The following is a 16,276-nucleotide window of genomic DNA, read 5'->3' on the forward strand; positions in this document are numbered from 1 at the left end:
ATGGGGAAATTACTGAATATACATGTCGCATAATGTGCCAGAAATTAATTTTTTTTTTGAGAGGATAATTTTTTCCGATGTTCCGGTGGAAAAATACTTAAAAGAGATGAAAAAAGTAATTGCGCATAATGTAAACCCATTTTTTTCCCTTAAAAAAAAGTAATTTTTGGAAGTTGATAACATTGGGGAATTCGGTTCCTGATTAGCTGGGCTGTGGTGGTTGCTTTCAAATGCTTGCTGCTGCTGCTGCTAGCAACAACAGCCTGATTGATCAGGGCATCGGAAAGGTGGCTGTCTGTTATGGCGCTAGGTAATGGCTACGTTGTTCGTAGTTGCCTGTCAGATGTGTGAGTTTTTGGCCAATTTGTTCAACCCATGTTGTTGTGAAATGTTTATCTCCCGGTATTTTGACTGTTCATCCCACGATATTGTGACTCTGTTCATCCTACGGTATTGTGACTCTGTTCATCCCATGGTATTGTGACTCTGTTCTTCCCACGGTATTGTGATTCTGTTCATTCCACGGTATTGTGAATCTGTTCATCCAACAGCATTGTGACTCTATTCATCCCACGGTACTGTGACTGTTCATCCCACGGTATTGTGACTCTGTTCATCCCATGGTATTTTGACTGTTCATCCCAGAGTATTGTGACTCTGTTCATCCCACGATATTGTGACTGTTCATCCCACAGTATTGTGACTCTGTTCATCCCACGGTATTGTGACTGTTCATTCCACGGTATTATTACTGTTCATCCCATGGTATTGTGACTCTGTTCATCCCACAGTATTGTGACTCTGTTCATCCCGCGGTATTGTGACTGTTCATGCCACAGTACATAAGAACATAAGAAAGAAGGAACACTGCAACAGGCCTCCTGGCCCATGCGGGGCAAGTCCATGTCAACCCCAGTCAGGTCACTTCCAATTAAGGAAGGAGCACGGCTTCTGACCCAGTAGCACCAGCTAGTCAGGTCCAGCTCACACCCACCCACACTCACTCATGTATTTATCTAACCTAGTTTTAAAATTACACTACGTCTTAGCTTCTATGACGGTACTCTGGAGTTTGTTCCACTCATCCTCAACACTATTACCAAACCAGTGCTTTCCTATATCCTTCCTGAATCTGAATTTTTCCAGCTTAAAGCCATTGCTACGAGTCCTGTCTAGGCTAGATATTTTTTTAGCACATGCTATTTACATCCCCCTTTATTTATTCCTGATTTCCATTTATACACCTCAATCATATCCCCCTAATTCTACGCCTTTCTAGAGAGTGCAGATTCAGATCCCTCAGCCTGTCCTCATAGGGAAGATTTCTGATACATGGGATCAACTTTGTCATCCTCCTTTGTATGTTTTCCAGTGCATTTATATCCATTCTGTAATACGGTGACCAGAACTGAGCAGCATAGTCTAAATGAGGCCTAACCAAGGATATATATAGTTGCTCTGAAGAGCAGCCTGAGGATTTCTATTATTTATGCTTCTTAATATGAAGCCAAGAATTCTGTTAGCTTTATTGCGAACGTTTATGCACTGTTATCTTTGTTTCAAATTACTGCTAACCAGAACTCCTAAATCCTTTTCGCAATCAGTAATATTAAGATCTACATTATTTAGTTTATATTGGCATGGTTTTTATCCTTTACAACATTTAGAACTTTGCATTTGTCTATATTAAACTGCATCTGCCACTTCTCCGACCATTGCATCAGTCTATTCAAATCATCCTGGAGTGCTCTAGTGTCCTCATTAGAATGAATTGGACGGCCTATTTTGGTGTCGTCAGCAAATTTGCTTATGTCGCTATTTATTCCCTCATCTGTGTCGTTTATGTAAATTGTGAACAACAAGGGGCCCCACACAGACCCCTGTGGAACACCACTTGTGACGTGCCCCCATTCTGATTTCTCCCTATTTATGCAAACTCTCTGCTGCCTATTTGTCAGCCATGCCTCTACCCAGGAAAAAATTTCTTCTCCTTTTCCGTGTTCCTTAGTTTCTTTAATAGCCTCTGATGTGGAACTCTATCGAAAGCCTTACTGAAGTCCATATACACAATATCACATTCAATGCCATGATCTACCTCCTCAAATGCCCAAGTGAAAAAAGTTTGTAAATTCGTAAGACAGGAACGCCCCTTCGTAAAACCGTGTTGAGATTCATTAATCAATTTATGCCTTTCAAGATGGCTACGAATTGCCTCGGCAATTATTGATTCCATAAATTTTCCTACTATGGAGGTAAGGCTTATTGGTCTATAGTTCGAAGCTAAGGACCTGTCACCTGCCTTGTAAATAGGTATTACATGTGCTATTTTCCACTTATCAGGCACTACGCCAGTTTATAGTGATATGTTGAAAAGATTAGCCTAAGGTATGCTAAGTTCCTCTTTACATTCCTTTAAAACTCTTGCAAACAATTCATTAGGGCATGGGGATTTGTTAGGTTTTAATTTCTCTATTTTTCTGAGGACCATGTCACTAGTTACTCCAATCGTGCATAGTTTATTATCGTCCTGTTCTACATAATTTATTATTTCTGGAATCTCGCTAGTAACTTCCTGGGTGAAAACTGAGAGGAAGTAAGTATTGTAAATTTCACACATATCCTTATTACTGTCAGTGATCTGACCTATGTTACTCTTAAGTGGGCCTATCTTGTCCCTAATCTTCTGTATACCTGAAAGAACCCTTTTGGGTTAGTCTTCGAGCCCCTTGCGACCTTAGCCTCATAATACCTTTTAGCTTTTCTTATTCTTTTTTTATTTCTCTCTTTAACTGAATATATTGATTTCTTAACTGCCCATCCCCTTTTTTGATAAGCTTATATATGCCTTTCTTTTGACCAGTGAGATGTTTTAACCTGTTGTTCATCCATTTGGGATCATTTTTGCTAGATCTAATTTCACTACTCGGAACAAAAGTTGTCTGAGCAGCTAGAACTATGTTCTGAAAAACGTCATATTGGCAACCAACATCACCAACATGACCCATGGTCAGGTAATCCCAATTTAGCCCATCCAGGTAATTTCTCAGTGCCATGAAATCGGCCAAGCGGAAGTCTGGGACAGAAACTTGATTGCAGTTATCTGGGTAATTCCATGATATATTGAAACTAAGTGATTTGTGATCACTTTCCCCAAGCTCATCATTAACTTCAAGATTATTAATTAGTGAATCTTTGTTGGCAAGAACTAAGTCAAGCATGTTGTTTCCTCTAGTTGGCTCTGTCACAAACTGTTTTAAAAACAATCCTGAACCGTATCAAGAAAGTCACTAGACTCAAGATTTCCTGTCGTATTGTTCCCATTAATTTGTCTAAAGTTAAAATCTCCCATTATCACAACATTTTCATATCTAGATGCCTTATGAATTTCGTCCCATAACAGCTTACTGCACTCTCTATCAAGGTTTGGGGCCTATAAATCACACCCAAAATTAACTTTTCATGACCCTTCGAGAAACTGTAGCCAAACAGATTCTGTGTCCGATGTTTCGATCTTACATCTTGTCTAACACAACAATTTAAATTATCTCTGGCAAATATTGCCACTCCACCACCCTTCCTGTTGACTCTATCTCTCTGTGGAGAACGTTTCCCCCTTTGTGTGAAGAATGTTTTTGCCTATATGCGAAAGAACGTTTCCCTCTTTGAGCTGAAAACGTTTCCTCCTCTGTGTGAAAAACGTTCCCCTTCTATGTGTGAGGAACATTCCCCCCCTCTCTCTGTGTGAAAGAACGTTCTCTTCTCTGTGTGAGGAACGTTCCCCTCTCTGTGTGAAAGAACGTTCTCTTCTCTGTGTGAAGAACGCTTCCCTCCGCCTGTGTATGTGTGTGTGTGTGTGTGTGTGTGTGTGTGTGTGTGTGTGTGTGTGTCCATCCCTTATTGTTCAAATTCTATGCAATTTCGTTTTTTTTTTTATTTCTGTTCCGTCTGCGAACAACGTTTAATCATAAATTATCGTCCATTGGTAAAAAATGTGTCAACATTATCTTCGTCTCTCGGAGAAAATGTTGATCCGCTTGTAAATATATATTTTTAACTCGATATATAAAGCGTCGTTCCTGTTGGTGTTTCTCCCGCTGTTGTCGTTAGTGTATCAGCTGTGTAGGCTCGGCTAGTTTGCCTCTGCCATCTTTGAGTATTGTTAGTTTACTGTTGGAATGATTTCCTCTTATGTATCGTCGACTTCGTAGTCGACACCGTCATTATTATCATCACTTCATTATTATCCATACCACCACCACCATTACTACTACTACTACTACTACTACTACTACTACTACTACTACTACTACTACTACCCACTTCCATCTCCACCACTCAAACAAAATAACACCCAAACCTACCCACCATTCATTATCACCTATCTCCATCCTCCTTCTGGGCCTGCTGCTGCTGCTGCTGCTGCTGCTCCTCCTCCTCCTCCTCCTCCTCCTCCTCCTCCTTCTCCTCCTCTTCCTCCTCATCCTCCTTGTCACCACAAGCATCAACGTCTCAAATAACCCCCGTCTGACAATGTCTCTATCTTTCCCTGTATATTTTTCATAATTCACGATACCTTATCACCGCATAACTTCAGAGGTTCCATTTGTATTGCCTGGTTGAAACACTTGTTATCATTCACTCCATCCACAGAAAAAAAAACTCTCACAATTCCATAAATGTTAACAGCAGCAATCTCCACAATCTCATCACTGTCGCTTCCAGTTCCCGGTTCACAACAGATATTCTTGAGGAGCCTCTTTATGCCTCGTGAATCTTCAGAGATGAGTTTTGGTTTATCCTTGCAGAGTTTTTAATGCATATTCTCGCTTGCCCATTTTTTTTTTTTGGAAAATCGGTTTTAAAAAAACATTTTTTCAATGTTTTATCAAGAATGGTTATTTGAATGTGTTATTATTATTATTATTATTGTTATTATTATTATTATTATTATTATTATTATTATTATTATTATTATTATTATTATTATTATTATTATTATTATTATTATTATTTTGACTAGAACGCCTCCTTCGTTCGGCTTGAAATTATGAATGCTGGTGGACGATTACTAAGGAATGGTTCATATAACTAGTGACGTGTGTCTGCGCCCTCTGGTTCCTATATTCTGAGTTAAACGTTGTCCTAATGAAACCCTTTTCTACAGGATGTGTAAATTTTTTTTCAGTTTGATGCAACACGTATATCTTCCTCACAACCCGCTGTGGTTACCTCATCAGTGGTTTATCAGTTTCAGTGACTTTTACGTTGTTCTTCCCCTTCTCTACTTGGTATGATATTCGTGGTCTTCAATATTTCACCGCCACTTTGTCAACCTCACCTCGGTACTCTTCCTGTTCCTCATTGTATTTACAAAAATTCCTTTCGCCTGTGTCTGAGCGATCCTTGTTTACAAGGTGCTGAAGTTTGTCCCTGATTTTATTTTTAGTTACGTGTTTGTAATAACACACACACACATACACACACACATACATACACACACACACACACACACACACACACACACACACACACACACACACACACAAACACACAAACACACACACACTCACACTGGACCACGTCTTAATACTCAGTAAATATGGATGCTTTGAGAGAGTCGGAAGGATTATGTGTGTGTCTGTGTGTGTCTGTGTGTGTGTGTGTGTGTGTGTGTGTGTGTGTGTGTGTGTACTCACCTATTTGTACTCACCTATTTGTGGTTGCAACGGTCGAGTCACATTTTCTGGCCCTGCCTCTTCACTGATTGCTACTAGGTAGTCTCTCTCCTTGCTCCATGAGCTTTATCATACCATGTCTTAAAACCATGTATGGTTCCTGCCTTCACTACGTCACTTGCCAGACTACTCCACTTCCTGACAACTCTGTGACTGTGTGTGTGTGCGTGTGTGTGTGTAATCACCTATGTACTCACCTAAACGTTGCAGGAGTCGATTCACAGCTAGTGGCTTTGTGTGTGTGTACTCACCTAGTTGTACTCACCTAGTTGAGGTTGCGGGGGTCGAGTCCGAGCTCCTGGCCCCGCCTCTTCACTGATCGCTACTAGGTCACTCTCCCTGAGCCGTGAGCTTTATCATACCTCTGCTTAAAGCTATGTATGGATCCTGCCTCCACTACATCGCTTCCCAAACTATTCCACTTACTGTGTGTGTGTGTGTGTGTGTGTGTGTGTGTGCGTGCGTGTGTGTGTGTGTGTATGTGTGTGTGTGTGTGAGAGAGAGAGAGAGAGAGAGAGAGAGAGAGAGAGAGAGAGAGAGAGAGAGAGAGAGAGACAGACAGACAGACAGACACACACACACACACACACACACACACACACACAGAGAGAGAGAGAGAGAGAGAGAGAGAGAGAGAGAGAGAGAGAGAGAGAGAGAGAGAGAGAGAGAGAGAGAGAACTAACTTTAAGATCTCTTTCTTCAGAAGTCACTGTAAAAAAAATATATTTCCTATTTAATACTGTGAATGAATGGCAGACTGTAGCATGGTGCACTTAGGTTGATGTGATGGTACTCTCACCCACCTGGCACGCTTCAGTGCCAGCCTCAATCATCTTGGCACTGTTGTGGCAGCCTCGATAAGCTTCATCATTATTCCTCATTTCTATAGGAAAAATTTCAGTAAGGCTGTAAGGTGGTTAGATAATGGTATGAGATGCCTTTACCATGGTGGATACAAATGGCTTTATATGGAACATTTATTAACAATGTTTCGCCCATACTTGACATGACAGCGCCTTTTTAATAATATAATCTAAGTTTTTAAAATCTGCTCAAGATTATTTTAAGGTTCCTATTATTATTATTATTATTATTATTATTATTATTATTATTATTATTATTATTATTATTATTATTATTATTGTTATTATTATTATTATTATTTGGTTACCTTAATTTTTTACTCGAGAACGCCTCCTCCGATCGGCTCTAAATTTTCAACGCTGGTGTATTATAACTGAAGCAGATTCATGCAGTTTTTTCGTATGCATTTGATGTCCTCTGGTTGCTGTATTCTGAGCGAAACGTTGTCTCGGTAAAAGCTTTTTCTGCAGCGAATTTTCTTCAGGTTAATATTACCCGTGTACCCTGGTCTCAGCCGCTTGTGGCTACGTATGACGATACAGGCCAGTTTAATTTTGTTATTCATAAACACTTCTGAACCTGCATGAACCATACAGCTCTCAAACCATACCACGGGTGGGGTTAGAACCAGCGATCAGGAAGTTTTGAGACTCTCTGATCGCGGGTTCTAACCCCACCTATGGTGTATTTTATTTGCAATCGTGTCATTACGATTTCGTGAGTCATACAACTCTCATCCTACAAGTCTCAGGATTTTGTATCAAAATCTGCAGCGATGTGGTATGCCCCATATATCCTACAAGGATTAAAAACCTGAACTCGTGCAAATTACATAGAATTTTGGGGGAAAATAACTAGGATTCAAATGGCAGGCCAGTAAATGACCAGCCTTTAAAATTCCCACAATGCTGTAACGTTAGTTAAGAAATGATATAAGAGGACAAAAATTAAAGGGAAAAAGTATACTACTAACCTGGGTTAGGGGTAGCAGTCACCCCTCTTCCTTGACGACCATGGAGAAGCAGGAGGAAGAGTAGGAGGAGCAGGAGGAAGGCCATTCCAGGACTCATGGCACCTCCTCCCTTACAACTTTTCACCGTTGTAGGAGACAAATATTTACTTTTGTTTGCGAGTTCTGATGGCTTGAAGACTTCATATATCCCTCAGACTTGTGAACATATTTTAATATATATATTCTAGCTAATTGTTTTTCATATATTATTAAGTGTATTAGATATATTTTCTCATCTCCAGTGCACCGGATTTTTCTCTATATCCTCTAATACACTGAATTTTCACATATATCGTCTACACAATAGATCTGAGCTCATATATCCTCCATATTATATATATTTTTATATACCCTAAAGATAATTAATCTTTTTTCATATGCCTTTGAGAGAAGCGAGCATTTCTACACAACTTCGAATACACATTATACAATATACAATAGTGTTGCCAATTGTATTTCCAGTTACAGTAAATTTGGAGTTTTGTAAAACGTCCGGCTCACACATCACTGTAATCAGCACTGTGTTCATCTCACAGGTGTTATGCAGATAATATAATTATATACAAATGAATTCATAGCACACACGCAATGAACATTTATCTAATAGCACTTTTTATTTGACGATTAGTTAGCGTGTATTTTGAGGCTTCTGTGAAATTAAAAACAGTACTTAGCTAAATTACTAATAAAAAACTACAAAAAATGTATATATATATATATATATATATATATATATATATATATATATATATATATATATATATATATATATATATATATATATATATGTATAATATCATGCCGAATTGGTAAAATTGGTCAATTAGCAAGAACTCATTTAAATTTAAGTCCTTTCTAAAATTTTCTCTTATACAATTAAAAATGTTTTACTTATTTATATTAATATAAAAATCAATGAGCCAAAAGAGCCATAGGAAACTTACCTAACCTTATTATAACAAGCGCAATTTAATTTAGCCTAATCCAACTAAATATATTTCATATAAGTTTACAAAAATTTAATAATAAACACAATGAAATATATTTTTTTCGTTAGGTTCAGAATGATTTTTGCGAAATTATTGCATACACAAATTTTCGTTTGCCTTATTTAGCAAGAAGAGCGTTGCTATTAAGTTTTACCTATTCGGCACGACACACACACACACACACAATAAATATATATATATATATATATATATATATATATATATATATATATATATATATATATATATATATACCGCTTTGTAAAGATGACGTATGGGCAGTTCTGCCACCTAATTGGTTGCTCGAAGTAACGAAATGTTAACGTTACTGTGTCGTAAGATCAAGCTTGCTTGAAGTTGGTTGAAATTATCGTTCCAAAGCTTCTACCGGCCTCGCTGAAGTACCAATGAAGATTCCATAGGCATGATGGCTTTGCTGAAGTTTGTTTATCGGATGACTCTAAACCACGTGCCTGAAGGAAACGAGAAAAGTATTTATGAGAGGGTTCTTGCAGTCTTGCCTGTCGCAATCTTGTTAAAGGTCTAAGTGAATTAACTCACTTTATTGTCGTAGTAAGAGGTGGAAGATATGAGTGGATCAGTTATCACTAACTACTGGTATGCTAGCCAGATCATTACTGTGAAGATATAAATATTATTTTTTATGGTGATAACACTGTAGCTGCCAAGAAGCTATCAACATCACTACTGTGATGAGGATCATAACATCACTACTGTGATGAGAGCATCACTATTGTGGTGATAACAGAACTACTGTGGTGATAATAACGCCACTACTGCGATAACTTCTCTACTGTGATAGCAGCATAACTACTCTAATAGCATCATCACTACTATGATAATAGCAACATCACAACTGTGATGTTAGCAACATCATCACTGTGATGATAGCAACATCATCACTGTGATGATAGCAACATCATCACTGTGATGATAGCAACATCACTGTGATGATAGCAACATCACTGTGATGATAGCAACATCACTGTGATGATAGCAACACCACTGTGATGATAGCAACACCACTGTGATGATAGCAACACCACTGTGATGATAGCAACACCACTGTGATGATAGCAACACCACTGTGATGATAGCAACACCACTGTGATGATAGCAACACCACTGTGATGATAGCAACACCACTGTGATGATAGCAACACCACTGTGATGATAGCAACACCACTGTGATGATAGCAACACCACTGTGATGATAGCAACACCACTGTGATGATAACAACACCACTGTGATGATAGCAACACCACTGTGATGATAACAACACCACTGTGATGATAGTAACACCACTGTGATGATAGCAACAGCACTGTGATGATAGCAACACCACTGTGATGATAGCAGCTCCATAACTCTGGTAGCAACAAGGACAACAACATTGCCTCTTACATTCCCACTTATATTATTTCTGAAAGTCCTCACATACCGGGCCGCGGGGGCGTTGACCCCCGGAACTCTCTCCAGGTAAACTCCAGGTAAACATCAGGCCCCAGACCCATTACTGATATTTGTTTAGGTTTATAGACTGGACGAAGGACACCTAGACTGTATTTCACTTGAATACTGACTTCAAGAATACACAATTCCTAAAAGAGAACATAAGAAAGAAGGAGCACTGCAACAGGCATTCTGGCCCATGCTAGGTAGGTCAAAGTCACACCCTCTCAAGGAGTACTGCAGCAGGCCTACTGGCCCAAGCTGGTCAGGTCCAACTCACACCCACCCACACCCACTCATGTATTTGCCTAACCTAGTTTTAAAACTACAGATATACACCACTCACTGTATATACACTAGCATGTATACATTTTGGTGTACACACCTCAGTGCATATAAACCTCTTGGGAATGTATACCTCTTGTTTACTAACTGCGGATTTGCTTGGCGTCCATAAATAAATTATTCTGTACGCTCTCACACCAGTCTCAAGCCACTACAGAAATAGATTCATTTAAGCATATTAGCGAGGCCTTCAGTGTTTCGTGTCTGGGTAGATTTCGACCACCATTATCTGCACTGATGGTGGTAGTAAGCTGCTAAAAGAGGATTATCTAGGTAGACATAACATTAGTTTGACATTTATCCTGACGGAATTTGCTGGCGTCGAGTTGCGACATAAAGACAAATCATATTTGTCAGTATTTCTGGCTCTCCGGTTTATTTTTCTTTCTAATTATGTTCCCGTTTCCAATTATTCTTTCTGTCTGTCCCTCTGTTTAGGTCTCTGCCTATCTCTTCTTTATTACATTGATTCCATGCGCCACACATATTAATATATCGTCAGACGATATGGCGAGCCTGGTGGGCCCTGGAGACGATCAACAAATTATACAAGGTTCGAAAATATGTGGGAATTTATCCCTTGTCTTTCAGCAAGTATCTTCTCTATGAGATTATTCTCTACTGATAAATAAGACACATATGCAGCACCTGGGTATTTTTATTGTCTAAACTTTACGCTAATAAACACGCCCAAGTATCACACTTCTGACTTATTCATCGACTTGTCGATATGATATTCCATTAGTAACGTGAATCTCAGTAGACTGAGGATTGAATGGTCATGTGTATCTCTATGCAACTCTATTCGAATTACTTAGTCAACTGGTGTAGTTATCAGGGTGCCTGTCCTCACCTCAGTGGATGATGTTGTTGTTTAATTGTTTTTGTTTTAGTTTAATTGTTGAGAGTTTTGTAAACAGTCTGTGAAATTATCTTCCCTTTTATTCCGTGTCTGTGCTTGTGTGAATGTTTTTACTCAAGCAATTTTTTTTTTTTGGTTGAAAGAAGTTAAAGTATATATGTGGGAGGGACTTTTGTTCTGGAATGTTGGACGACCTTTAGGCTCCAAGCTGTGAATTTTTGACACTTAAGTTCTCTCTCTCTCTCTCTCTCTCTCTCTCTCTCTCTCTCTCTCTCTCTCTCTCTCTCTCTCTCTCTTTTTTATTTTTATTTTTTTTTTTGGCAAGCTAAGAGCTGTTACCTACATCAGCTCATTTGAAAGCATTTTTATTGTTATGAGACATACAAGTAGGGAACAGGATGAAGTTGGAGCCATCTGTGGGCCAGCGTTTTCATTTGACCAACTGACTTTATCTCGTTGACATCATTATGCTGTACGAATGTGTTCCATACTCGAGTCATCCTGGGTATGTATGATCTCAGATGGAGTGATGTTCTGGAGAAGGGTACAACCAGAGTGAAGTTGCTGCTTTCTGCCCGTCTTGTGGCCTAAAAGCTTGTTTCACGCTGTCCTCGAAGTGGATCCAGGTGTGGTATTTTGACAATATTGGCCTTGTACATAACAGTAAGGCCACCCACATCCCTCCTATGTTGAAGGCTCTGCTGAAATGACAGATCTATCCAGGATGGGTCCAGGCGAGAGATGAGACGTCTTGCTCTGTTCTCTACTCTGTCAAGCAGTTGCAGATGAGAGGGGGGGGCAGGCCAACCAAGAAAGTGGAGCATACTCAAGGTGTGAGCGTACTTGTGCCTCGTACGGGATCTTGCAACCCCTACTGTCAAGCAGATGCGAGATACGGCGAAGTGCTGTAAGCTTCCTGGCTGCCTTGTTTGCAAGATTTACAACATGGTTCTTCATGGTTAGTTTGGAGTCAAATTTCACCCCAAGGATATCAACTTCTTCTCCAGGTGCCAACACCCTCCCATTCATCCTGACTACTGCACCAGCATTACCATCATGGTGCCTAGAGACGATCATCATTTGCGTTTTCTCAGGTGCAAATGTTACTTGCCATCTATTTCTCCAAGCTGATATAGCTCTCAACTGGTGATTGATGTAGCTTAGAGCAGCTGGCATTTCTTCTCTTGGATAAGTGAATGTCAGTGTACAGTCGTCTGCATATGCATGTGATTCTGGGATGAGATGAAGAAGGTCGTTGAAGTAGACATTCCATAACAATGGACCCAGCACGCTTCCTTGTGGAACACTTGCCCCAATAGGATGTCTTGCTGATTCCGTTCCATTGAGAACTACACTTAGAGATCTACCATGAAGGTAATCACTGAGGAGACATAGCGTAGACCCTGCAATTCCCAGTGCTTGAAGTTTTGCTAAGAGGCCCTAGTGCCACACCCGGTCGAAAGAGCCAGCAATGTCCAGTGCTACCACACAGCTGACTTTGGATTCATCCAGTGACTGGTGCCACTTAGTGGAGAGGTTTAACAACAGATCAGCAGCAGAGTAACCTTTCCTGAAGCCATTTTGACGATCACAAAGTAGTGAGTGGTAGTCAAAAAACTCTGTCATTTGTCTTGAGATTATCGTCTCAAGGATCTTACCAGTGATTGACAGGAGTGACACTGGTCTGTAGTTGCTGATTTCTGCTCTTCTCTTCTTTTTGTGAACAGGGACTACATTTGCCTCTTTCCATAGAGAGGGCCATTTACACTGTACTAGGCAGTGCTGAAAGATGCGAGTTAGAGGTGCTGCTAGCTGGTCTGCACATCTTCTCAACAATATTGGGCTCAACTTGTCTGGGCCCAAAGCCTTTTCTTGGTCAAGCGATTTAAGAAGGAAATGCACCTCCTCCTGCCTTATTGTCACCACTGATAGTTTTGACACAGTTCTTGCAGCTAGCCAAGGAGGGTCCCTTGCTGGATCAGGAACTTGCATTTTGGTAGCAAAGTGTTCAGCAAAGAGGTCCGCCTTCTCTTGACTACTAGTAGAGGTGGTCCCATCCTGTCGATTTAGAGGTGGAATGAGTTCATCAGGCAGATAACCTTGTCTGTCCTTGACCAGTGACCACCAGGTTTTGGAGCCTACCCTACCTGATGCTAGCTTTCTTTTAGTGTCCACCTCCCATTTAGCAATGGCCCACTTTTGAACGTCACCCATATGCCTACAGGCTTGCGTGTGCAAGTTCCTGTTATAGGTGGTAGGATGTCTCTTATACCTTTGCCATGCTTTGTACTTAGCAGTAGCAGCCTCTCTACAACGAAAGCCAAACCAAGGCTGATCTGTAGGCTTTGTCACATATTGCCGGTGAGGAATGTGTTCTTGTTGTAGATTAAGGATGTGTCCAGTAAAGGCTTTCACTTGGTTGTCAACATCCCCTTGGAGAAGAGCATTCCAATCGGTGGTGGCGAGCTCAGAGCGAAGGGCTGGCCAATTACCTCTTTCCCATAGGCAGGTTGTGCGTGTGGACTCCTCACCTCGTTCTGTTGGGATCTTAAGTGTCGTAAAAACAGCCTTGTGGTCAGACGATCCAACATAGCCGAGGGGTTGATAGGTGACTATGCCTTCTGCCAGATCACTCAATACTGGGTCAAGGGAGGAGCCAGAGATGCGAGTAGGGAAATCAACAAAGTTTCTCATGTCAAACACTGCAAGAAGGTCATCAAAGTCCCTCTGTATATGGTGCTGGTTGAGGTCACCAACAATTATAATATGTTGACAATTGTGTTGTAGCAGAAGGGAGTCAATATTTTCCATTAGGAAGTTGATGGGGTCTGCATGTTGCTACTGAGGTCTGTCTCTGTCTCTGTCTCTCTCTCTCTCTCTCTCTCTCTCTCTCTCTCTCTCTCTCTCTCTCTCTCTCTCTCTCTCTCTCTCTTTATTCCAATCTTCAGACATTTACGTCAAGAGCTTCAGCGAATCACTCATTGGGGAAAGGTTAAGAATGCTCCAGCAGAAATTGTTACATGTAAACACTCTCCTCTCGACAAACTTCCCCAACACACTTTCAAGAAAACCTCTCAACATACTCTTTAAATACACACCATCAAGACACTCCTTTCACTACACTCCTCTCAACATACTCTTTCGACACACTCCTTCGACACACTGCTTTGACACACATCGACTCACTGTCTCAACACACCTTCCGTCACCGAGCTCATCCCTAACACACTCTCCATAAACTCAGCATTAACACGCACTTCGTTAACACATTTGCCTCTTCCACACTTACCTAAAACACTCTTTCACGCTTACCATTTCACACTCTTCGTTAACACACTTACCATAAACGAACTCCGTGAACTTACACTATCGCATTCTATTAAGGCACGCACCACTACCGCAGTCTCAGTTAAAGGTACTTTTCGGTAACGCACTCTCCATTAACGCACACACAACAATCACATTTTCCACTAAAGCATTGACACTAACAATCTCTACATTAACATACATTTAACACACTCATTATCACTCTAACCCTAAAGAAACACACTTTATTAACCTACCACCAACATACTCGCCATTAAATTGCCAGCTGCGAACACACTCATTATTTAACAATAACGCACTATCTATTACCAAAGTCCAAATATGCACTTACCACAAACACACGCAACTAGCCCACTCTCTATAATAGTACTTAGTAATGCACTCTCCTTTCGCTCGATTTTAGTGATACACTAAAAACGCACTCTCCGGTAAAGGACCCAGTTAACGCCCTCTCAGTGTACTCTTCATTAGAGCACTCTATATTAACGAACTCTCCATTAATACTCTCTTCACAAACACACTTTCCAAGAACATAATGTCCTTTAACGCACTCTTCGTTAATGCACTTTCTACCAACAAATCTTATTAACTGCGCCACCATCACACACTCAACCAACGCTCTCTTCATAAAACACTTAAACCGCTAACACACTGATCAACGCACTCTTCCCGCGACACACACTTCAATATGCCTCAGAGTTCATCTTATAATATCCCAGAGAATTCAGGGCAGACTCTCGTTGCACGGCGCGAGAATATTGAATTTCAAAGTTCGTGCAACACAAGTTGCAGACGCCAACAGGTACTCTAGCGAGGGGTTGCAACCATGCAACAACAGACCTGTACCTTGATACCAGTGAAGACCTCTTGATCTAAAATTTATGGCATTTCCATTTTTTTTATTGGACTCGAGCCACATTGCCTTCCAGGAGGCTCGCCCTTCTGTAAACTTAAACTCGAGTCAGGCGCACATCTTCTGACTTGTTTTCTGGCCTGTTCTTTTCTCTCTCATTCTCTCTATCAACTGTGACTTGATAATGGGCCAGGAAAAGACCGAAACATTATTTAATCTTTCGTTTTGAAATTGTAAGTTATTCACGAATTCTTCCAGATAGCTTTTCCTTCCTTATCCTGTCTAATGATTTCAGTGGTGAGGACTCACACAGACACACAGAGGGCGAAATAATGAGTTAATAAAGTATCTACATAACTACATACCTGTCTACATACTACCGTGTTGGTACCTCATACCATTCCCCTCAAGGAAGGTTCCTTGATGTTGGTGAGGGGCTCTTGATTTAGGGAATTGGATCTGCGCACCAGTTCCCTGACATAAGCCTGAATGCCTTCCACCCCCCACACAGGCACTGTATAATAATAATAATAATAATAATAATAATAATAATAATAATAATAATAATAATAATAATAATATACTATTTAACTATTTATCTGTTGGTTTCAGCACACAAAGAGGTCAGTGACCGTAGCCTCTACCTAAGTCACCTCTAATGACCATTGATCGCCCCCATTGTCATGAAGGCGGTAATCACCCTACCTATTATAATTACATACATGAGTGGGGTTATTCAGATAATCTAGTCATTAACGTAAAATTGACTTTAATATCTAAAATACAGACGACAGAATGCGCTCAGTATACATACA

General features: G+C 40.3%; 1 protein-coding gene across 2 annotated transcripts in view; it reads right to left on the reverse strand.

Annotated features, from left to right (window-relative positions):
- Positions 1 to 16,276, reverse strand: part of LOC128691031 (zwei Ig domain protein zig-8-like) — a 348,642-nt gene that overhangs the window by 264,809 nt on the left and 67,557 nt on the right. Inside the window, exons 2-3 of one of the 2 annotated variants that reach the window (XM_070089103.1) lie at positions 8,856 to 9,073; positions 7,573 to 8,260 (exon numbers count right to left, since the gene is read on the reverse strand). In XM_070089103.1, the coding sequence (XP_069945204.1) occupies positions 7,573 to 7,669 (97 nt within the window). In that variant the 5' untranslated portion in view covers positions 7,670 to 8,260; positions 8,856 to 9,073. The remainder of the gene's footprint in view (positions 1 to 7,572; positions 8,261 to 8,855; positions 9,074 to 16,276) is intronic. The other variant, XM_070089104.1, reaches the window with a different exon arrangement.

The sequence above is a fragment of the Cherax quadricarinatus genome, chromosome 27 (genome assembly GCF_038502225.1).
Source record: "Cherax quadricarinatus isolate ZL_2023a chromosome 27, ASM3850222v1, whole genome shotgun sequence".
NCBI classification, from domain to species: Eukaryota; Metazoa; Arthropoda; class Malacostraca; order Decapoda; family Parastacidae; genus Cherax; species Cherax quadricarinatus.